The sequence below is a fragment of the Bombus fervidus genome, chromosome 4 (assembly GCF_041682495.2).
Source record: "Bombus fervidus isolate BK054 chromosome 4, iyBomFerv1, whole genome shotgun sequence".
Taxonomy (NCBI): Eukaryota; Metazoa; Arthropoda; class Insecta; order Hymenoptera; family Apidae; genus Bombus; species Bombus fervidus.
In genome coordinates, this window is record NC_091520.1 from 3538206 (window position 1) to 3561961 (window position 23756).

General features: G+C 37.7%; 3 protein-coding genes across 4 annotated transcripts; all 3 read left to right on the forward strand.

Annotated features, from left to right (window-relative positions):
• The first annotated feature begins 505 nt into the window (after positions 1-505).
• On the forward strand, positions 506-4571 carry LOC139986803 (glucose dehydrogenase [FAD, quinone]-like). The gene is made up of 4 exons (XM_072002426.1): positions 506-528; positions 1516-1719; positions 2194-2364; positions 2987-4571. Exons 2-4 carry the CDS (start codon positions 1545-1547, stop codon positions 4480-4482), a joined length of 1842 nt encoding a protein of 613 aa, XP_071858527.1. The 5' UTR covers positions 506-528; positions 1516-1544; the 3' UTR covers positions 4483-4571.
• LOC139986808 (glucose dehydrogenase [FAD, quinone]-like) lies at positions 507-23342 on the forward strand. Of its 2 annotated transcripts, none has more exons than XM_072002433.1 (4): positions 507-528; positions 20316-20528; positions 21002-21172; positions 21775-23342. In XM_072002433.1, exons 2-4 carry the CDS (start codon positions 20345-20347, stop codon positions 23250-23252), a joined length of 1833 nt encoding a protein of 610 aa, XP_071858534.1. In that variant the 5' UTR covers positions 507-528; positions 20316-20344; the 3' UTR covers positions 23253-23342. The 2 variants fall into 2 exon arrangements, with proteins under 2 accessions (XP_071858534.1, XP_071858533.1); XM_072002432.1 differs by lacking the exon at positions 507-528 and adding an exon at positions 19248-19334.
• Positions 6061-9834, forward strand: LOC139986804 (glucose dehydrogenase [FAD, quinone]-like). The gene is made up of 3 exons (XM_072002427.1): positions 6061-6723; positions 7190-7360; positions 7982-9834. Exons 1-3 carry the CDS (start codon positions 6540-6542, stop codon positions 9466-9468), a joined length of 1842 nt encoding a protein of 613 aa, XP_071858528.1. The 5' UTR covers positions 6061-6539; the 3' UTR covers positions 9469-9834.
• Positions 23343-23756: the final 414 nt, after the last annotated feature.

Genomic DNA, 23756 nt, shown 5'->3' on the forward strand with positions numbered 1-23756 from the left:
ATTATTTATACATGCGAAATATACTTTTGTGTTCAACTTAAAAACAGATTAATTGAAAATTATTTCAGGTGATCTGTACCGGTCTCATACTATGTTAGCCCGGTCCTTATCCAATTCATATTCATTTTTATCTCTGCGTTATCTAAATTCGCTATCTCTCTCGTCAATGGTTTATGCTAAATGACTTTGGTTGAATTATATCGAAATACTCCCACCTACTCCGTATTGATCACTAATCGAATTCGCATGTTTACTATTTTTATTCCTGTTTTTGCTAAGTGAACTACTGAAAACTGTTCTGCTGATACAACGAAATAGTCGTGTGGCCAAAGAGCTATTTTTACAAAATTATGTTAAGTGTTCAAACCTTGAAAAGTTTCTGATGTATCGATTACGTAACAATGCGATTTTTCATATGGTGCAACAATTGCTCGGAATTCAGTACATAAGCGATCGCTAACGAGAAACATTCGTCGTCTTGGATTACGGATCACAGAATCACTCTCTTACGTTTGGTGTTTATTCCACGTATGTATTGCATAAATTTCTGTATATTCGCTAATATTTTGCCATCTCGTTACCTCTGATCTACTTTTTAAGAAATAGTATCTATATCTATACTGTAAATTTATTGCCGTCTTCTTCTTTTCTCAACCATTTCTGCCAGTGTCACCACAATTTCAATTAACTTCTTATTTTCCTATCATCTGCATACAAAAAAAAAAAAAAAAACAATGTGATTATTCGGAGATGGGTAAACTTCAAAGAATTCGATGACATCGAAATACTTCGTCAAACTTACCATTTTGAACAACTTTTTCCCATATTTATAACCGCCGTTCAGCCTTGGCTTGCAAGGGACAAAGCAATTTATGTTTAATGCCATATGAATTATTTAACAATTTTGTAATCTTTTCTTTAGAAAACGATGTTCTTGTGACGAGAACTATATTTATAACATTATTGACGCACTGAAAATTAGAGTAAAGTGCAACAGTGGATATAGCGATCTATCCATCAGAAATGATTACATGATACTTTTTATTAATCTAGCACAATCAAAAAACTATCGCTTTATCAATTTTACTGGCACGATATCGAAAATAGTTGCCTCTTTCATCAGTGACTTAAGTTTCCATTGCTCAATTTAAGCCTACTTCAAGATGATGAGGTATCGTCACATAAATTTAGATGAAGTATTTTGCGAATACCGTGAAATATAAGACTGTGCAGTATCGCAGCGGTTGCAGGTATAGGAAAACATTGTTCAGAATGTTAACCTGGATAACATGTTTCACTTGCAATTAAAATCGTTGAGATACACGCATTAAAAAAATAAATATTAGTTTCGCTAGATCCTATTCGAGAAAAGTAGCTTTAAGAATGAAAGAACCGAAGCCCCTTACGGCCCGAAAGAACAAATGATGGTAATATGCATTCAGTAATAATTCTCTGACACGTTGTCTTATATTGCGAATAAGACGTTTGGTAAGATATCAAACCGTAATGTTACAGATTGATACAGGAAATCGGAGGAATATAGAATGGATGTCAAACGCATCATTTTCGAGGGGATGAAATCGCATTCGGTGCTATCGATACTCTTAGGCGTGTCGCTGTATGTCATCTATTCGATTATTCCATACTCTTCGTTCAATGTTCCTACCAAATTATTACTGCCGGCTTACGATTTCATAATCGTAGGCGGTGGTTCAGCAGGTATGTCTTATCACAATGTCAATACAAAATTCCGTTAAATATTTAATAAATATGTAACTAAAACAGCCGCAGCAGTGTACGTGCGTGCAAGGAAGAAGACATTGTTACTTGTATGATTGCATAACACTAAAAATGTTACGTATTTCCCATATATCGATTTTTTCCAAATTTCATTTTCCGACTCTATCTATCGTAGGCATTAGTGATCATGCACGCTATTTATATACATTAATGAAGAAGTTTTAATTTCCTATTCCATTTATATAAATATGCTATGGGGATATGCTCACTGTGCAAACATATTGTGAATTTACCGCGAAGTACTATTTCTAATTTCGATAATTTTACCCCCGTTCTCTATGTGTTGATGTAAAACTACAAATTTCTGATTTGAAAATATTTGTGACGGTTAAAAAGAAGAAATTTTCTTAGACATGTTTTATTAAAATACTCTGTGAATTTACACCATTACAGGAACCGTTCTGGCGAATCGCTTGTCCGAGATAGAAGATTGGGACGTACTTCTGTTGGAAGCAGGTGCCGATGGAAGTGCTATGTATGATATTCCTACTCTTGCCGACAATCTGCAACGATCTGAAATCGATTGGAATTACACGACCGAACCGAATGAAAATTACTGTCGAGGTAAATAATATTGAATAATACCTAATTGTAATAATGATAGGTACTTAATTACAATAATAATATCGGACACTCTAATCATTCACGTCCAACGCTCTATTCTTTCCATTAGAAAAAAAGGAATTTGAGAAAAAATAGATAAAATATTATCATGCTCAGAAAGGGATATAAAGTGCTATCCATGACAATGCGAATAAATGAAGCGAGTAAACAAGTAAAACATTTTAAAATCTGTGTGCATCATAATCTTACAATTATAATGAATACTAGCACTAAAAGACGTGAAAATATTGGACCAGAATTATCTTTCTAATACAATAAACAGATGTTTTAGGCGCGATTAATGCTGAATGAACTTTAGATCGACATATAATTATATAGATCTATTTATTTTAAGTAGTGACACTTCATTTGTCTATAGAACTTTATACTTTATTTATATATACTGATTTATATATAGAACAGTCAGATATATTTGCACAATTCTAGTGCTAACATAAATCGAAAAATGAATTTATCGTCCATTCCAAAGAGAAGTTAACCTGAATGACCTTCCGAAATCAATATTCGATTACGAATTACTCACAATGCTTTCAAAGTTCTTTACTGTAAATTATGTCAACAGCGATGGAAGGCGGTCAGTGCCTCTGGCCACGTGGCAAAGTACTCGGAGGCAGCAGCGGAATAAACTACATGCTCTACATCCGTGGTGCCAAAAAAGACTACGACATCTGGGAACAACAAGGCAATCCAGGATGGTCTTACCAGGATGTGCTGCCTTATTTCCTAAAATCCGAAGACAATCGAAATCACAAGTACGCCAAAACACCGTATCATTCGACCGGCGGGTACTTAACCGTCGAAGAACCACGATGGCACACTCCTCTGGCCACTGCGTTCATTCAAGCCGGCCAAGAAATGGGTTATGAGAATAGAGATGTTAACGGAGAACGGCACACTGGTTTTATGATTCTTCAAGGCACCGTCAGAGATGGTAGCCGCTGCTCCACGGCGAAAGCCTTCCTGCGGCCAGCCATGACGCGTAAGAATTTACACGTCGCCATGGAAGCGTATGTTACCAAAATATTAATAGATTCATCGTCGAAGAAGGCTTACGGCGTAGAATTCGTTAGAAACGGGGAGACGTTGCGCGTGCATGCAAAGAAGGAGGTGATCGTTTCCGGAGGAGCTATCAATAGCCCTCAGTTGTTGATGCTGTCAGGAATAGGACCTAAAGAACACTTATCGGAACACGGTATACCAGTGATTCAGGATTTAAGAGTGGGCCATAATCTTCAAGACCATATAAGTGCGGGGGGCCTTACGTTCTTGGTAAATGAAGAAGTTACAATCGTACAGAGCAGACTGAATAATATTAGCTATGTACTAGAGTACGCTATATCTGGAGACGGTCCTTTGACAACCTTAGCATTTAATGAAGCAGTAGGTTTTATTAATACCAAATATGCAAATGCCTCCGACGATTTTCCAGACATAGAAATACACATTTGGTCAACGGGGGACTACACCGAGAGCAGTAGAAAGATTCTTGGATTGACCAGAGAATTCTATGATGCCGTATATAGGGATATTCGCAATAAGGACTCGTGGAGTATATACCCTACCCTTCTAAGACCTAAAAGCAGAGGGATTATCAAGCTTCGGAGCAACAATCCTTTCGATCATCCATTGATTTATCCGAATTATTTCAAGGAGCCAGAGGACATGGCCACATTGATCGAAGGAGTTAAATTTGCAGTCCAGATGAGTAAAACTGCTTCGCTTAGACGTTATGGGAGCAAACTGAATCCGAATCCATTTCCTGACTGCAAGCATATCCCATTGTATAGCGATCCGTACTGGGAGTGCATGATCAGATCTTTCCCCGTAACTATATCACACCCTGTGGGTACTTGCAAGATGGGTCCAAATTCGGACCCAAAAGCGGTGGTAGATCCTTGGCTTCGAGTACACGGAGTTACTGGACTTCGAGTCATAGATAGTTCGATTATGCCAAATTTAATCAGTGGCAATACCAATGCGCCGACTATTATGATCGCAGAGAAGGGTTCCGATATGCTCAAAAAGAGATGGTTGATGGAATTGGACGTATATCAGTAGCTGCTGTTGTAAATTAATTTTATGCACCTACTTGTACTATTACATGCACTTCTTACATAAGCGAAATTATTTTAAGTAAAATTTGATGGGAATGATACTCCGATTTGAGCGGGGGAAATAACGTCTACATTTGCGCTAACATACAAAAATGAGTGTTGTGGGATTTTACTGCGATCTATCGTCTTGCGATATATTGTCTCGCAGGGTATTGTCTTGAGAAATATTGCTTTGATAAGTATCGGTGGTGAAACTGTAGAACCGTTTCGTCCACACGGATTTCGATGATTTTTTAATATCTTGTCATTTTATGATCTTGAACAACTAGCAAAAATCTACAGACATCACTACATTGAATTCTGCCTATAATTATACGCCCGTAAAATCGTACGCGTTAGTATTTGTTGTTGACAGTTGGACTGAATTACCTGACCTAAAAACCTAACACTTATCTTCTGTTTATGTATACAATCGAGGATTGGACGAACTTGGATAAAGGTTCGTTCAGAACTGTATATGCGGGACTATGAGACAAGTCTGCTATAATTGAATTAAAGGTCAATATGATCAAAGAGCTAGGTTTGAGTTTGGTGTAGGCTTTACAATCTGGCCGTCGTGAAGCTGGCTGGCAATATTTGGATGGTGCAATAAAAATTCTCCCATTTTTTAAATTAATATCAATTATTCATTCCCCTATTAATTTGATAATTAATTTATACTTATCTGCACAAGAGTTGCTTTTTCAGAAGCTTCCTACATTTGAAATTCGGGGATTACTTTGCAATAAATTGAGCACAATGTCATCATCTACCAGAGAAAGTCGGCCAGAGTGTGGCTGATCCTGCAGCTCGAAATCACCACGTCTGCATTTTATAAACTATTTTTTTTTTTTATGGTAGAAAAGCTGGCGTACACTCGTGATAAACATCGTGAATATGTTTGCAATATTTTGCACCGTTACATCTTCCCAGAATTCGAGCAACATGAAATAACGCGCAGATAAACTTGTTGCTCGCTTATTATCAAAATCTTTTATTGCATTGTAAAAGCTGGCAAAACACGAATGTACCAAAACACAAATGTCCGTTGTTGAAATAACAATTGAATATCACCATCTTTATCTCAACGATATATCATACTTGTAAACAAATAATTTATCTTTTAAAATCAGGCACGACATTTTTGCACTGATCCAATATCCACAATTTGGACAAACCATCTAAATCTTCTCGCAACAATCGAAATCTGAAATGTATCCATGATATACATAAATTAATCACATCTTTGTTTACCTTAGATAAGAGACGCACATATGTATATAATTCTGACCTGACGCAATAGTAACACAGAATATAGTATTTAAGCCATCACCGAGAAACATTCCTCGCCATTGTTCACATCGCATCGAAGCTCGCTCTTAGGTATGGTAAACATAATCACCCATATATGATCTCTAAATTTCAATATTTTCGTTAATACCTGGTCATTACATTATTTCTGATCTTTTACATTTTACCACATAATATCCACATCTATATATATATAGATATATATATATATTATATATTATATAAAGCTATAAGTTTACTGATACCACATAGATTTCTCTTCTGTATTTGTAAAGTGTTAAAAATAGTTAGTTTCCTCATCAGTGAGTTAAGTTTAGATTAAGCTGTATACAAATGAGATTGTGTACCGCAAAATGAAGAGTAATGATAACGTGAATTTCATTGAATTATTTTGCGAATATCTACCTTGGGAACTAAAGTCGAGCACCACCGCGTTGGTGGCACGTATATGAAAAAGTTGCTCAAAATGTTAATTTCGACAATATGTATTAAGGTCATCGAAATTAATGAGCTATACTCTTCTTAGAATAATTAGCAAACAAGATATTTGTTTCTACAAACTTTACTACAAACCATTGCAGTATAGTAGATTGAAGAATGTAAGAAGCAAATACCGATCGTGTCTGAAGAGATAAATAAGGATGATACATGTTTATTAATAATTCTCTGTTACTTAATATCATAGATTGATAGTGGAAATATAAGTACAAAATGGATGTCAAACGCATCATTTTCGGAGGGATGGAATCACAACCGATCACATCGATCATTTCGATGCTCGTAAGCACGGCGCTATACGTCATCTATTCGATTGTTCCTTACTCTTCGACGAATGTTCCTTCCAAATCGCTATTGCCAGCTTACGATTTCATAGTCGTGGGCGGTGGTTCCGCAGGTATGGTTTTTCATATTACCCACGAGAAGCGCCGTCCTAAATCTGATAAAAATGTGTCAAAGATACGTGCATCGGTGTGTTTGCGTGCGAAAAAGGTCACGTTATTACTTCTAATATGAGGGACCCACGCAAAAATTTAACAATTCACACATCACGATTTTTTGTCAAATTCCCTTTCACAACTCTGTCAATCCACTAAATGTATTAGCAATGTTGTACGTTGTTTCTATATCCTAACGCTAAAATTTAACTAATTTCTATTATCTAAATATATTTTCCGTTTAATTCGTGAACGTATCTTTGGGTTATCGCGTATTTTGTTTCGTAATTTCGACAAATTATCTTTCTCGATATTTTGAAATTAGGCTACGGACTTTCGAGTCAAAGATATTTGTGAAGTTAAACTAAATTAAGATTTTTTAGATATATTTTATTTAAACTGCTCTGTAACTTTGCACGATGACAGGAGCCGTTATGGCAAGTCGCTTGTCCGAAATAGAAGATTGGAACGTACTCTTGCTGGAAGCAGGTGGCGATGGAAGTGCTATCTATGATATTCCTTCTCTTGCCGACAATCTGCAGCTCATCAAAATCGATTGGGATTATAGGACGGAACCCAATGAAAATTACTGTCGAGGTAAAAATTGTCGAATTATATAGACTTATAAATAAAAACAGTAAATAGTTAATTACAAAAACAATACTGCATCCCCCAATCATCCACGTCTAACACTCTATTTTTTACGTTGAAAAGAAGGACAAGTAGATAAAATTATTTGGAAAGGATTATAAAATACAATCAAAAGCAATGAAAATAAACGAAGTAAATAAATAAATCTTTCTATAACATTGGCAAATCATTACAAGTCATTTCTAACGTATATTGTTACTAAACTTACCAGAGAAGTTAAAACAATACTCAATACAGTAGTGTTAAACAATACTCAATGGTTTCGAAGGCTATAGAAGCTAAACACTAGAGATGACGTGCTGTATTCATTGAAGTGGGACCCACTTCAATAATTGCCAAAATTAATATTGCTTTTTTTAATTTATAAATGTGCAGGATTATTAATTTCAAGTAACACCACTTGAATTTTATTGATTAGTATTTCGAATCAATAGGTAGAGTTGCGCATACCTGTATCGCCGAACCCAAAGATATATAAATGTGAATTAATAACCCAACGACAACAATATTCGTTTATGAATTATTCGCAACGCTTTCGATGTGCTCTAACGTAAATTATACCCACAGCGATGGAGAATGGTCGTTGCCGCTGGCCACGTGGCAAGGTGCTTGGAGGTAGCAGCGGAATAAACTCTATGCTCTACATCCGTGGTGCCAAAAAAGACTATGACATCTGGGAACAACAAGGCAATCCAGGATGGTCGTATCAGGATGTGCTGCCTTATTTCCTAAAATCCGAGGACAATCGAAATCGCAGTTACGCCGAAACACCGTATCATTCGACCGGCGGGTACTTAACCGTCGAGCAACCACGATGGCGCACTCCTCTGGCCGATGCGTTCATTCAAGCTGGCAAAGAAATGGGTTACGAGAGCAGGGATATTAATGGAGAACGGCACACTGGCTTTATGATTCCTCAAGGCACCACCAGAGATGGCAGCCGATGCTCCACGGCAAAGGCCTTCTTGCGGCCAGCCAGGAAGCGCAAAAATTTACAGGTCGCTATGAATGCGCATGTTACCAAAGTTTTAATAGAACCGTCGTCGAAGAAGGCTTACGGCGTAGAATTCGTTAGAAACGGGGAGACGTTGCGCGTGCATGCAAAGAAGGAGGTGATCGTTTCTGGAGGAACTATCAATAGCCCGCAGTTGTTGATGCTGTCAGGAATAGGACCTAAAGAACACTTATCGGAACACGGTATACCAGTGATTCAGGATTTAAGAGTGGGCCATAATCTTCAAGATCATGTAGGAGTGGGAGGCCTTATGTTCCTGGTGAATGAAGAAATTTCATCCATATTGAGCAAGATGACTAATATTAGCTATATCCTAGAATACGCTATGTCCGCAGATAGCCCATTGTCTACCTTAGCAACAGTAGAGGGAACATGTTTTATCAATACCAAATACGCGAATGCCTCCGAAGACTTCCCAGACATACAACTGCATTTTATGTCATCGGGACCAAATACCGAAATTTTTAGGGAAGATCGTGGACTGACCAGAGAATTTTACGACGCCGTATATGGAAAGCTTGGCGGTAGGGGCTCGTGGAGCGCGTTTCCTGCGCTTTTAAGACCAAAAAGCCGAGGTGTTATCAAGCTTCGAAGCAACAATCCGTTCGATCATCCATTGATTTATCCGAATTATTTGAAGGAGCCAGAAGATATAGCGACATTGGTCGAAGGAGCTAAGTTTGTGTTCGAATTGAGTAAAACTGATTCGTTTAAACGTTACGGGAGCGAAATGAATCCGACGCCATTTCCTGGCTGCAAGCATATTCCTATGTATAGCGATCCTTTCTGGGAGTGCATGGCCAGATATGTTCCCGTGACTATATATCATCCCGTGGGTACTTGCAAAATGGGGCCTAAGTCGGACGCGAAAGCCGTGGTAGATCCTCGACTTCGGGTTCACGGAATTGCTGGACTTCGAGTCATAGACGCCTCGATTATGCCAAACCAAGTGAGTGGTAATACCAATGCGCCGACTATTATGATTGGTGAGAAGGGTGCCGACATAGTAAAAGAGGATTGGTTGAAGAAACAGGGCTGAGATTGAGGGCTACTTTTGTAAATTCATTTGAAGCGCCTGCTAGTAATATTCCATTACATAATAAAAACATGCGATTTTGAATTGAAAATAAATTTTCATTATGTATCGCCTAAGGTGGAGCGCGGTTTAAAATACAGCTTTCTTTTATAAAATTGGACGATCAAACAAAGCTGACGTAAGTGAAGTTCGGTCGTAATTATATGAAGAAGCCTCCTTCGAATATATATCGTAATACTCCATCCGTCCGTTAGATATCATATTGTTTAAAGTAATACGATTGCACGTACTTTGTTAGGATAAGAAAAATGTTTCGTACATATATAATAGTATAAACTATGTGTTATGCAATAAAATAGTTAGTACAATTATTTGTCTTTGATTTTGTCATGTGTCATGCGAACGTTGATTTTGATATAGTCGCTCCTCCAAGAGGAAGTGGAGTACAATAGAATACTATAATACTTTAATATAATAATAATATAATACTATAATCTGTTCAACGCGTCGAAGCGATAAACGTAAGCAAAACGAGAGTGATACAGTTGCAAGTGTTTGTTGTCGACTAGTGACATTCGGGAAATTAACATTTTGAATAACTTTTCTTATACATGTATCTGTTGGTCGGAAACTATTGTTCCTAAGGGAAAAAACTATAGTTACAAATATAGTTTTCGAAATATTTGCAAAAACCATTGATAGTCAGTGGTTTTTTGTAAATGAAATCGATAAACAGCGCTCATATAAACGTATCTCTTATCTGACCTGATTTTCGACTTTTAGCGAGTTCTGTGTTGAAGCAAATTTATCGGATGATAGAAGTAGTTGTATTAATTTTACTTCCCCATTTGCGAATAGAATTCGGTATCTGATGAACAATACGTGGACAAATGGAGAGAGCAAGACGGACAATGCTAAAGCCATTCTTGTATTCAAATGTAAGGAGGTCATTATGAACACTTCTTAAGAAGCTATGCACAGAGAGTTTGTTAATATACAAATTCACTGTAACTCGAACGCGAGGAAAAATAGGGTACGTGTTTGCAAAAGACGTGTTTCATGTGCAGAATCTATAGCCGCACCGATTCCCCGATGCTACAAGAAATTCTGCATAATTACGGAATACAATTGTATAATCACTATAGAGATTGAATATGCAGTATAGTGAAATACAGTTTGAAAAAGTGAAAAATACTGTATTTACTATAAGATTTCTTAGTTTAACTAGAAAGAATGGAAATATGTAGTAGAGGTACATAACACCATGTATCTCGTGCACACATACGTGTAAAATAAAAATGTACACTAAACAATAAAAGATATATTTCTGCGTATATTTACAGTGTACCATACCTAACCGCAGTTCGAACTTCAGGTGAGATAAATAAAAAAATTCACAATCACTATCGGAGCCGAAAGCCAAGGTTCCTCTGTACTCTACTTATTTTATTTACATTTATTTAGCAAAAATCCAAAAAGTAAATAGAATTACGGAACGATGTCATTTATACACATTTTTAGAGCCGTTGTCGTTGGACTTCAACGTCATTTTTCTAGCTGTTATCAAATTTTCATTTCAGTTATTAGGAGGTAGAGAACTATGAACTTCCAACTGTTATTTCTTCAATACTAATTTCATTGGTCGTCTGGATAACTTTCCCTGTCGAAGTAAACGATTAACAGCGGTAGTTTTTCATGACTACCGGACTAAACCCTAGAGATTCCTACATTTTTCAATCGCTGTCATCTGATTCCGCGTCAATCGATTTCAATAAAATTGTCAGCATATATATGTCGGGTTGGCGTTAGGGGCGTGTAATGGGGTTGTTCATTGTTATTGCACAATCGAGGTAACGTTTATTACACAGGTATAGTTGGTACAAAATCGACAAGTGGCCGCGGTAACTAGACGCTAATGACAATGACCCTAGGTTCGATATGACGAATCCACGGACCACGGGATAACGGATATACTTTGCTTCAAAGTCTAAGTCGGACTCTACTTACTCCTTGTGATACTAGGATCGCTTGATTAACTCTTTGCTAAGATGTGGATTATTCACCGATCGTACAAACACACTAGGTATCTGGCTAATGATACTGTAAGAAAGGGAATCACTTTCCGTCACGACAACGCTGCAGAGGAAAACTATGATGGGGTGTGCCTAAGGGCACGAGATCATCGGATTCGTCGAAGCAAATCTCCGCTCGGAGGGTGAGGGAAATAAACGTTGCTGTTAATTGGTTAATTTCTATGTTTGCGGTTAGAAAAGGATGCTAGCCGCTCTTGAGAGAGAGTTCCTAGCGGGAAGCGTCGTACGTGAGGAAAGCAGATCTCCCGTATCTTCCCGCAATAGGTGACAGATTTACGGGCTGATAGAATAAAGACTGTTTGCCAATCTGAAGGACTTTAGTTAACTAAATCCTAAGATTTGTAACGGTTCCTCGGGCTATCTGAACATAAACTGTGAATGATGCATCGGCATCTGGCGATCATCTTACCCAAAGAATGGGGTCTGTGTGTGGCGAGCCACGGGGCCGTTGGAATGTTTTATTGTCAAGTGTCGGTACGGCCAATTCTTTAAAGGAAAACTATGTAACTTCATATCTCTGTTAGGTGGAACGTTCATCCCGTGACCGTGGCTACGCTCTGCGACCGGTTGTCACCTCGAGCCTAAGCTCATTGTTTCAAGTTTCGAATGGCTGTGTTTGGGTTATTTTGTAAATGTTACAGTATTGAGGTTTTCCGAGTAATTCCAACGGGGGGCCCCGTTGTCCTTTCATCTCCGATATATATATATTTGACATTTATATGTAATTGACATAATTATTGCAACTTACAGGCGCAGATGAAAAACTTGTAACAAACGACCTTTAGCTTGGTCTCCTCAATTCCGATCAACTGTAAATTTCTCAAAATTTTTTGTAGAGCTCATCTAGTAATCTAGTTGTTCTAATTTCCCAAAATATATGAGGTCGTTTCATGAAATTAAAAAAAAAAACTGTTATTATCTTTTAAAGGATGTGCGAATGTTTTTTTTTTACATTGAATATATTGCAAAATAATTTTTTAAAATACCTCGTTTACGTGATTATCAACAAAAAAGCACTCTTCGCTTTACGTTCCATTATATCGTTGCATAATCTTACGTTTAACGTTTTGTCGATATTACAAGACATTTTTGAAACAAATTTACTTGTAGTATAACCTTTACCAACCAAATTTAGTTGTTGTATAACCTTTTATCAAGGACAAATTTAAGATAGAAATAATTTCGAAAAAATAATAAATTGAATAAAACCGTGACACTTATGTGTAACGAATCGTGAAAGTCGACCAAGAGGTCTAAAAATATTTTTCGTAAGTATGTACATTAATTTAAAGACACGTCAACATCACCCAAATGTGTTCATTAATAATTCTCTATTACTTCGTTTTATTTTGTGAATAAGGTCATTGTGAATGTATCATAACATAATATCACAGACTGACAAAGAAAATCGGAGAAATACAAAGTGAATATCGAAGCATTTCGGAGGGATGAAAACAGAACCAATTGTACCGGTGCTGTCGATGCTTTTATGCGTATCGTTTTATATCATGTATTCTATTGTGCCTTACTCTTCGACGAGTGTTCCTTCCAAATTACTGTTGCCAGCTTACGACTTATTAGTTGTTCTTTTTTCATGATGTCGTTAGAAAATTTCATTTTAAACATGATAAAAGTGTGACAAAGCAAACGTATCCGTGTAAATGCGTTTGAGAAAGAGCATGGTATTGGTATTATGATCGACTGATACGAGAATTTATCAACTTACACGTCTCGATACTTTCACCAATGCAAATTTCATATAGCGGCTCTATCTTATGTATAGCATCTTAATAACGTTATGCGCCGTTTCTATATGTTAATGACTATATTTTAACATCTTGTTTTCTTCATATTTTTATTTCTTCGTTTTCTTCAATATGTATTTTAGGTTTGTTTTGTAATCATATTTAGAATTCATCGAGAATTTCATTTCGTAATCTCGACTAATTGTCTCCCTTTCTCGATGTCTCGAAATCAAACTACATAGTCTTGACTTAAAAATACTTATAACTTTTAATTATTTTCAGTTGTCTCAATTACGTTCTATTTATAATGTATCTGTCAATTTGCACGATTACAGAAGTCCTTATGGCGAATTGCTTGTTCAAGATAGAAGATTGGGACGTACTCCTCCGAGAAGCAGGTGGCGACGGAAGTGTTATATATGATATTTCTTCTTTAGCGAACAGTGTGCAGTCTGAAGTCGATTGGAAGTACAGGGTGGAATTTTTGTATAGAAAATACACGTTTATTGTATGAAAACGATTAAAAGTATTTTATTCGAAGTATTGCCCACTGCTAGCTATACATTTTTCCCACCTGTCTAACAATTGGTGGATACCACACCAAAAAAACTGTCGCTCTTTTGAGGCAAACCAGTCATCGAGCCATTTTCGTACATTTTCGTAAGAAGTGAAGTGCTGGTCAGCAAGTGCGTGTACCATCGATGCAAATAAATAGTAATCGGACGGAGCCAAGTCTGGTGAGTAAGCCGCGCGCGAAAGTATTTCCCAACTGAACGCTTCGATCTTTTTCTTGACCGGTTTTGCTGTATGTAATGGTGCATTATCACGAAGCAAAATTACTTTGTGTTGCCTTTTTTGATATTCTGGTCGTTTTTCACACAAAACTTGATTCAAATCGATCATTTGTTGTCGGTAGCGTTCGGTATTAACGGTTTCGCCAGGTTTTAACAGCTCATAATAGATCATACCCTTCTGATCCCACCAAACACAGAGCATTGTCTTCCGTCCATAGCGATTTGGTCTTGTAGTCGATGTCGGTGGTTCGCCTGGAGCTACCCATGATCTTTCACGCTTAGGATTCTCAAAATATATCCACTTTTAATCGCCAGTCACAATTCGGTGGAGAAATGACTTTCTTTTGTATCTGACGAGCAGCATTTCGCAAGTGGTTTTTCGGTTTTCCTGCTGTTTTTCGTTCGGTTCATGTGGAACCCATTTTCCCACCTTCTGGATCTTTCCCATGGCTTTCAAACGTATGGAGACGGCTTCTCGTGTCACGTTTAATTGATCAGCGAGTTGTTGTTGCGTTTGAGCGTCATTCTCATCCAACGATGCTTGCAATTCTCTGTCTTGAAACTTTTTCGGTGGTCTTCCACGTTCTTCGTTCCTCGCGTCAAAATTGCCACTTCTGAATTTTTTAAACCACTCAAAGCACTGTGATTTACCAAGAGCATGCTCACCGTAAGCTTCGACAAGCATTCGACGCGATTTTGCAGCAGTTTTCTTCAAATGGTAACAGAAAATCAACGCTGTCCGCAAATCGTAGTTTCCAGGCACAAAATTCCACATGTTCAACGCTATTACAAACTATGATGTTGTATGAAACCTGTATTGTTCTGAGTCGAAAATGTTTGTGAGATGTCAACAAAGACTTTTGGCGTCAATAACGCAGTTTAGTGATAACTACATTATCAGCTAGGGCCATCTATAGGCAAATTCCGGTTTCATACTTACAGACCTGATACATAGCGCGTGATCGGAGTTATCGGTAGCTCACAGTTGCTGATGATATCGGGAATAGGACCTGGAGAACACATCTCCGAATACTGTATACCTGTGATTCAGCATTTAAGAGTGGGCCTTTATTATTGTTCATCGGGGTAGATCTCGGACAATATTAGAGAGATTCGTGGATTGACCAGAGAATATCTACGACGCCGTATATGGAGAGCTCCATGTGGAACATGTATCCTACACTTTAAGACCGAAAAGCAAAGGTGTTATCAAGCTTCGAACAATCCTTTATAACAATCCTTTCGATTATCTATTGATTTATCCGAATTATTTCAAGGTGCCAGAAGACATTGATCGAAGGAGTTAAGTTTGTGCTTGGGATGAGTAAAACTGCTTCATGCAAACGTTACGGGAGCAAAATGAATCCGAAACCACTTCCTTACTCCAAGCACATTCTGATGTATACCGATCCATACTGGGGCGACATGATCAAACTTTATCTTTCGACTATATTTCACCCCGTGTAAACTAGCAACATGGGGCCTAAGTGGGACTCAGAAGCTGTGGTAGGTCCTTGGCTTCGAGTTTGCGGAATTACTTGACTTCGAGTTATGGGCTGTTCGATTATGCCCTACATAGTCAATGCCAATGCCAATGCGCCGGCTCACATAGCCGCTGAGAGGGGATCGAATATGATAAAAAAAAATATGGTTGTAGAAACGGGATCCAAATCAATAGCTGCCTTTGTAAATTAATTTTATGCTATTGTTACTTTTGAATTTAAAATAAATTATCATGACGTATTACGAACAGCAGAGCCCCTGTCACAATATCGTCGTGTTTGATAAAATTAGACGATCAAACGAAGTTAACATAAGTGAAGTTTGCTTGTAATTATACGAAGTTGCTTTTTTACATTACTAATGTTATACTCTTTTCGTTCGCTAGTTTAGGACAAACAAAACGAAGTGCTCTATCGCTTGCCCGGCCCCGCTTCAACGTCTCCTCATGTTGCAGAAAGTATTTAAGGTATTTTCCCCAAAACAGTCGCTCACAAAAGTATAGCGCGCGCAGGCTTAAGAGAGCGCATGTCAGCACACGTGGGAGAGAAAGAAACTGTTTGAAAAAACTGAACGCGCTAGCTGTACGCTTTTTGTAGACGCCTATGACAGTGCTATGATACTGCAAACTCATGCTTGTCATTCATTCTGAATTTAACCTAATTAGATACTTTGTATTTCTTTATCAGAAATATAGTAGCATGGTGCTTTGCCGCTAATTGGTGCCAAATTCCTGACGCGGTTTTACATCAGATATTAGCATTTTGAATAAGATCTAAACGAATTTTAGCTATAACAAATGAACATGTCATCTTGGCGACGCGTTAACACGACGCTAAAATTTGACGAGATTCTTAAGAAATTCATATTCTCAAAGAAATCCGTTAAAATAGCTAGAAGAATATGAGAGGTGGGGGAATTTGAGGTGTGTCACATTTATATTCCTGCAACATTACGAGTCTTATTCTCAACTCTTCGAATGAGGCTTCCTCATATAATGGAAATTAAAATTCACTTATGGTAGCTTCGTTTGATCCTACAATTATATTTCATCCGCCTCGTCCTCGACGTTGTCTATGTGATTGTCTAGTGATGTAGCAATTCTAAATGAATACCCTTTATTTAGTTGTGATGGTATTTCCGCCGAGAAGCAATCAACGACCACTTAGGTGACCAATCTGACAATTTTCGGCTAATTATACTGCTACGCGTTCTTTGGAGCTTGCAAACCAGTCTGACTGGAGTATTTTCATACTATGGTCTCTCTTTCTCCCTTTCGAATAACATTCAAAACCAGTCTTTACCTATTTTGTTTCAATACAGTTCAACCTCTGGACGTTCAGTCACACGTTAATTGTTGTCTTTCTGTAGAAGTCCTCTGTTACTGAATCCACGGATAACATTAGGAGATTTCAGGATTCAACATTGGGCCTCAGCCTTATATACAGCATCCTTTACTATAACCAGGAAAAAAATTCCTACCCAGGCATTAGGCGCCTTGAACGTCTACCTGAACATAAGAAGAAAATCTTGTCTTCGTAGTGTAGAGACGCTCTGGTAGTGTCCGTGTATTCTCTTGTTTCAAATGGACAGAGAAAGAAATATAAACTACTTATTCTATAAGATCTGGCAAAGGACTGTGAATCTTCTGTTCGTTCTGCATTTTCTATAGTTATACATAAAACGACTTTCCTTACTAATGCAACTAGTGTAGTCGCCTGTTTTACGGAATGAGCTCACGAATATACGAATAATGAATATATAAGTAACTGGCTAACCTTGCTTCTTACTATTTATTTTATGACCACGAAATAAATACTTGGTTATTACAGAAGGCGAACATGAAGTATTGTTCTTAAATTACAGTTTCAGTTACACGTGTATTTGATATATGGTACCACTGTGGTACCCCAAAATACTCGATAAGTCTTTGATAAGATTAACAAAAGTTGAAAATGATCAGGGTCTGAAGATTTAGCAATATCTCAGCTAATTATTTCTAAACTTCTATGTATAACATGAGTATTATTAATTTACATTCGTTAACAAATTGCTTTAACTTTACCCTACTAACCGAATTATCTTATTTACCTTATAAACCTCATTAGCGAGGCTCCACGCTTCGTAGAATTAATACTCAATTGGTGAAGGTACGTACAGAGGTGCGTACAGAAAGGTATTCACCTTGTCTCACTCAAACGACTAAACATATGTTGGTATTCGAAAAAGAATATTTTCATCGAGAACTGATCTGGAGACTGGGGTGAGCAGCGTGACGCTTATATTTTCGCCAACATACAGAACGAAATGTGATGAGTCTTGCCAGGAATTGTCTTGCGAAATATTGTCTCGTAGAGTATTGTTTTGCGATGGCGAATCTAGAGAACTGTTCAGCTGGAAAAACTCTTGGATATCGTTGACTTTTGAATTTGTTATCGGGAGCAAGACCCTGAGCAATTGTTTTCTGTACATGTAAGTTTCAGTCGCGATAATATTGGTTATCGTATACCTGGCAGCGGAGGGGTATAGCGAGTCACTGAAATCAAGCGTCTAACACGTGTTTATAGCACATTCTAATGTGAATATTTGATTTAAGCTATTTAAAGTAAAATCTGCACACAACTACGTATGCGATACTGTTACAAATGTCTGCTATAATTCAATTTACGTAAAGAAGGAAATACGTCACCGACTTCGGCGATCCCGATGTATGTTGTTATGTTCGAGATATTCACAGAAAATGTCAATTACCTTAGGTTTCCATTACCTCCCAACCTAGCATGCAAATGGTTACATTTTTATATAGGCCACCTAAGCTGAAATCAAGGATACTATTCATCTTTAATGTAATTATACGCAAAAAGACCAATTCATGGTTTATTGGTTGGGTTATATTCATATCTTGTCCTTGTGAGATGGTCGGTAACGCTAGCATAGCTATTGTAAATTGCTATTTGATGTGGTTTTATCAGTACATTCTCAAATTCAATTACTACGATTTACTATTGTTCACATTTACGAAACGTGCCTTAGTGTTCAACTTAAAAACACACCCTGTATATTTGTCATTAGGTTACATGTGCAAATAGGCAGATAGAATATAGTGCAACGTTGCACATATTTATAGAATAATTGAAAATTGTTTCAGGACATCAGTGCCGGTCTCACACCACGATAGCCCAGTCCTTATGTAATTTATATACATTTTTGTCTCTACGTTATCAAAAGTGGCTATCTCTCTCCCGACTGTCATATGCAAAATGACATATGCTGAACTATGTCCAAACACGCCCATGTATTAAATATTCAGATGAAATGGTAAAATAGTTTGATCACTAATCGAAATCGCTCGTTTATTATTTTTATTCCTATCTGTACTGTTGAAAGTATGCTTTAGTCATTGATATTATGTTGAATAGGGTGAGCTCTTCCCACCGCCCTACAAGTCTACTAGAGTCTTAATACTGCAAGCGTAGTTTGCTAAGTAATTTTTTTGAAAAATGGTCTGTAGATACAACGAAATAATTGTATGCCCAAAGATATATGCTTACAAAGTTGTTTTAAGTATTCAAACCTTGAGAAAAATTTCACATGCCTCTATTATATAATTATGTCATTTTTCATATCGCCCAATAATTGCTCAGAATTCAGTACATAAGCGATCGGTAACCAGAAACATTCGCCGTCTTGGATTACATCGCATCGGAACTCTTTCCTACGTTTGGTGTCTAATTCACGTATGTATCGTATAAATTTCTGTATTTTCGCTAATATTTTGCCATCGCATTAACTCTGATCTGCTTCTTAAGAAATAGTATCTACATCTATACTGTAAATTTCTTACCGTTTTATTCTTTTCCCAAACATTTCTGCCAGTGTCACCACAATTTCAATTAACTTCTTATTCTCCTGTCATCTGCATACAAAAAAAAAAAAACAATGTGATTATTCGGAGATGGATAAACTTCAAAGAATTCGATGACATCGAAATACTTCGTCAAACTTACCATTTTGAACAACTTTTTCCCATATTTATAACCGCCGTTCAGCCTTGGCTTGCAAGGGACAAAGCAATTTATGTTTAATGCCATATGAATTATTTAACAATTTTGTAATCTTTTCTTTAGAAAACGATGTTCTTGTGACGAGAACTATATTTATAACATTATTGACGCACTGAAAATCAAGTAAAGTGCAACAGTGGATATAGCGATCTATCCATCAAAAATGATTACATGATACCTTTTATTAGACTAGCACAATCAACAAACTGTCGCATTATCAATTTTACTGGCACGATATCGAAAATAGTTGCCTCTTTCATCAGTGACTTAAGTTTCCATTGCTCAATTTAAGCCTACTTCAAGATGATGAGGTATCGTAACATAAATTTAGATGAAATATTTTGCGAATACCGTGAAATATAAGGCTGTGCAGTATCGCAGCGGTTGCAGGTATAGGAAAATATTGTTGAGAATGTTAACCTGTATAACATGTTTCACTGGCAATTAAAATTGTTGAGATACACGCATTAGAAAGATAAATATTAGTTTCGCTAGATCGTATTCGAGAAAAATAGGATTACGAATGAAAGAACCAAAGCCCCTTCGGGCCCGAAAGAGCAATTGTGGTAATATGCATTCAGTAATAATACTCTGCCACTTCGTCTTATATCGCTAACAAGAGGTTTGTTAAAGTATCGAATCTTGATGTTACAGATTGATAAAGGAAATCGGAGAAGTGTAAAATGGATGTCGCTCGCATCATTTTCGGAGCGATGAGATCACAACCGATCGCATCGACGTTATCGATGCTCATAAGCGTGTTGCTATACGTCATATATTCGAATGTTCCTTACTCTTCGACCAATGTTCCATCCAAATCGCTATTGCCAGCTTACGATTTCATAGTCGTGGGCGGTGGTGCTGCAGGTATTGTTTTTCATATTACCCATGAAAAGTTCCGTTCTAAATCTAATAACAGTGTGTCAAAGATAAGTGTATCAGCGTGTTTGCGAGTTAAGAAGGTCGCGTTGCTGCTCCTAATATGCGTAATTGACGCACAAATATAACATTCACAAATCGCGATTTTTTGTCAAATTTCCTTTCACAACTCTGTGAATCCACTAGATGTATTAACAATGTTGTACGTTATTTCTAAATACTAATGCCGAAATATTAGCCTTTAATTTCCTTCGTCTGTATATATTTTCCGTTTATTTTGTAAATGTACTTTTGCGTTATGGCGAATTTCCATTCGTAATTTCGACAAATGGCCCCCTGTTCTCGTTGTTCTGAAATTAGGTTCCGCAATATCTTGTCAAAGATATTTGTGACGTTAAACTGGATTAACATTTCTTAGATATGTTTCATTTAAAGTGTTCTCCAACTTTACTCGATGACAGGTGCCGTGGTAGCAAGTCGCTTGTCCGAAATGGAAAATTGGAACGTACTCCTTCTCGAAGCAGGTGGAGATGGAAGCGCTGTGTATGATATTCCTTCTCTTGCCGACAATCTGCAGCTCACCAAAATCGATTGGCAATACACGACGGAACCCAATAATAGTTATTGTCTAGGTAAATAGTATCGAATTATATCTACTTATAAAAACGGTAAATACATAATTACAAAGATAATACTGCATCCCTTAATCATCCACGTCTAACGCTCTATTTCTTACGGTGAAAAGAGAGGGTGGTAGACAAAATTATATCACGCTTGGAAAGGATTATAAAATGCAACTTATGGCAATGACAATACATGAAGCAAGAAAATTACAAAAGCTTTCGGAAACACTGGCAAATTATCACATATCATTACTAACGTATATTGTCGCTGAACTCACCAGAGAGGATAAAATGACAGATCCGAAATTTTTTATTTTACAATTTCTAAAAACATATAGGTATTGCTGCCAAAATTAATATTGCTTTGTATTAAAATATATAAATGTGCAGACTTATTTATTTGATGCAATACCAGTTGAATTTTAATGATATGTATATAGAAGCAATATGTAGATATAGGCATACCAAATGTCAAATGTAAATCGAGGAATGAATCTAAAGCCGAACCCAAAGGTATATGAAAAGTGAATTAGTAACCGAACAACAACAATATTCGTTTATCAATTATTCGTAACGCTTTCAATGTACTTTAACGCAAATTATATCCACAGCTATGGAGGATGGTCGTTGCCGTTGGCCACGTGGCAAGCTGCTTGGAGGCAGCAGCGGAATAAACTCCATGCTGTACGTTCGAGGTGCCAAAAAAGACTACGACATCTGGGAACAACAAGGCAATCCAGGATGGTCGTATCGAGATGTGTTGCCTTATTTCCTAAAATCCGAAGACAATCGAAATCGCACTTACGCCGAAACACCGTATCATTCGACCGGCGGGTACTTAACTGTCGAAGAACCACAATGGCGCACTCCTCTGGCCGATGCGTTCATTCAAGCCGGCCAAGAAATGGGTTACGAGAGTAGGGATACTAATGGAGAACGGCACACTGGCTTTATGATTCCTCAAGGCACCACCAGAGATGGCAGCCGCTGCTCCACGGCGAAAGCCTTCTTGCGGCCAGCCAGGAAGCGCAAAAATTTACACGTCGCCATGGAAGCGTATGTTACTAAAATATTAATAGATTCGTCGTCGAAGAAAGCTTACGGCGTAGAGTTCGTTAGAAACGGGGAGACGTTGCGCATACGTGCTAAGAAGGAGGTGATCGTTTCCGGAGGAACTATCAATAGCCCCCAGTTGTTGATGCTCTCAGGAATAGGACCTAAAGAACATTTATCGGAACACCGTATACCAGTGATTCAGGATTTAAGAGTGGGCCACAATCTTCAAGATCATGTAGGAGTGGGAGGCCTCATGTTCCTGGTGAATGAAGAAATTTCATCCATAGAGAGCAAGATAACTAATATTAGCTATATCCTAGAATACGCCATGTCCGCAGATAGTCCATTGTCTACCTTAGCAACAGTGGAGGGAACATGTTTTATCAATACCAAATATGCGAATGCCTCCGAAGACTTCCCAGACATACAACTGCATTTTATGTCATCGGGACCAAATACCGAAATTTTTAGGGAAGATCGTGGACTGACCAGAGAATTTTACGACGCCGTATATGGAAAGCTTGGCGGTAGGGGCTCGTGGAGCGCCTTTCCCGCCCTTTTAAGACCAAAAAGCAGAGGTGTTGTCAAGCTTCGAAGCAACAATCCGTACGATCATCCATTGATTTATCCGAATTATTTCAAGGAGCCAGAAGACATGGCGACATTGGTCGAAGGAGCTAAGTTTGTGTTCGAATTGAGTAAAACTGATTCGTTTAAACGATACGGGAGCAAAATGAATCCAACGCCATTTCCTGGCTGCAAGCATATTCCCATGAATAGCGATTCTTTCTGGGAGTGCATGGCCAGATATGTTCCCGTGACTATATATCATCCCGTGGGTACTTGCAAAATGGGACCTAAGTCGGACGCGAACGCCGTCGTAGATGCTCGGCTTCGTGTTCACGGAGTTGCTGGACTTCGAGTCATAGACGCCTCAATTATGCCAAACCAAGTGAGTGGTAATACCAATGCGCCGACTATTATGATTGGTGAGAAGGGTGCTGACATGGTAAAGGAGGATTGGTTGAAGTAACAGTGATGAGATTGAGGCTACTTTTGTAAATTTATTTTAAGCGACACTCGAGGATGATATCCTGCTGGGGCTAGCAATCCACATGTTATTCAACAAATAAGTCAGAAAAATTTATCAAATGTCACAATTGCACAAATTGTAAAGTACAAATTACATAATAAAAGAAAAAAACAATTTTACCATTACGTAATAAAATAATGTGGTTTTCAATTGAAAATATATTTTCATGGCATATTACGATCAACAGAGCCCGTCTCACAATATTGTCCGGGCTGGCACGTCCAGTTATTTCAGATAGTTTTTTCCGCTCCCATATAAACTGACATGCGCTCTTTTACGCCTGCGCGCGCTATACTTTTGTAAGCGACTGTACTCGGCAATATGCCTTAAAGACATTCTAATACTTTCAGCATGAGGAAACGTTAGAGTAGGGCCGAGCAGAAGATAGAGCGCTTCGTTTTGTTCACCTTATACTAGCGAACGGTAAGAGTATAACATTAGTAA

What these genes read in the sequence shown, in the direction of transcription:
- LOC139986803 (XM_072002426.1), top strand. Translation starts at nt 1,545, where the DNA reads ATGGATGTCAAACGCATCATTTTCGAGGGGATGAAATCGCATTCGGTG. An exon ending in CGTAGGCGGTGGTTCAGCAG is followed by an intron (nt 1,720 to 2,193) that starts GTATGTCTTATC and finishes ACACCATTACAG; the next exon opens with GAACCGTTCTGGCGAATCGC. An exon ending in GAATGAAAATTACTGTCGAG is followed by an intron (nt 2,365 to 2,986) that starts GTAAATAATATT and finishes TTATGTCAACAG; the next exon opens with CGATGGAAGGCGGTCAGTGC.
- LOC139986808 (XM_072002433.1), top strand. Translation starts at nt 20,345, where the DNA reads ATGGATGTCGCTCGCATCATTTTCGGAGCGATGAGATCACAACCGATC. An exon ending in CGTGGGCGGTGGTGCTGCAG is followed by an intron (nt 20,529 to 21,001) that starts GTATTGTTTTTC and finishes ACTCGATGACAG; the next exon opens with GTGCCGTGGTAGCAAGTCGC. An exon ending in CAATAATAGTTATTGTCTAG is followed by an intron (nt 21,173 to 21,774) that starts GTAAATAGTATC and finishes TTATATCCACAG; the next exon opens with CTATGGAGGATGGTCGTTGC.
- LOC139986804 (XM_072002427.1), top strand. Translation starts at nt 6,540, where the DNA reads ATGGATGTCAAACGCATCATTTTCGGAGGGATGGAATCACAACCGATC. An exon ending in CGTGGGCGGTGGTTCCGCAG is followed by an intron (nt 6,724 to 7,189) that starts GTATGGTTTTTC and finishes GCACGATGACAG; the next exon opens with GAGCCGTTATGGCAAGTCGC. An exon ending in CAATGAAAATTACTGTCGAG is followed by an intron (nt 7,361 to 7,981) that starts GTAAAAATTGTC and finishes TTATACCCACAG; the next exon opens with CGATGGAGAATGGTCGTTGC.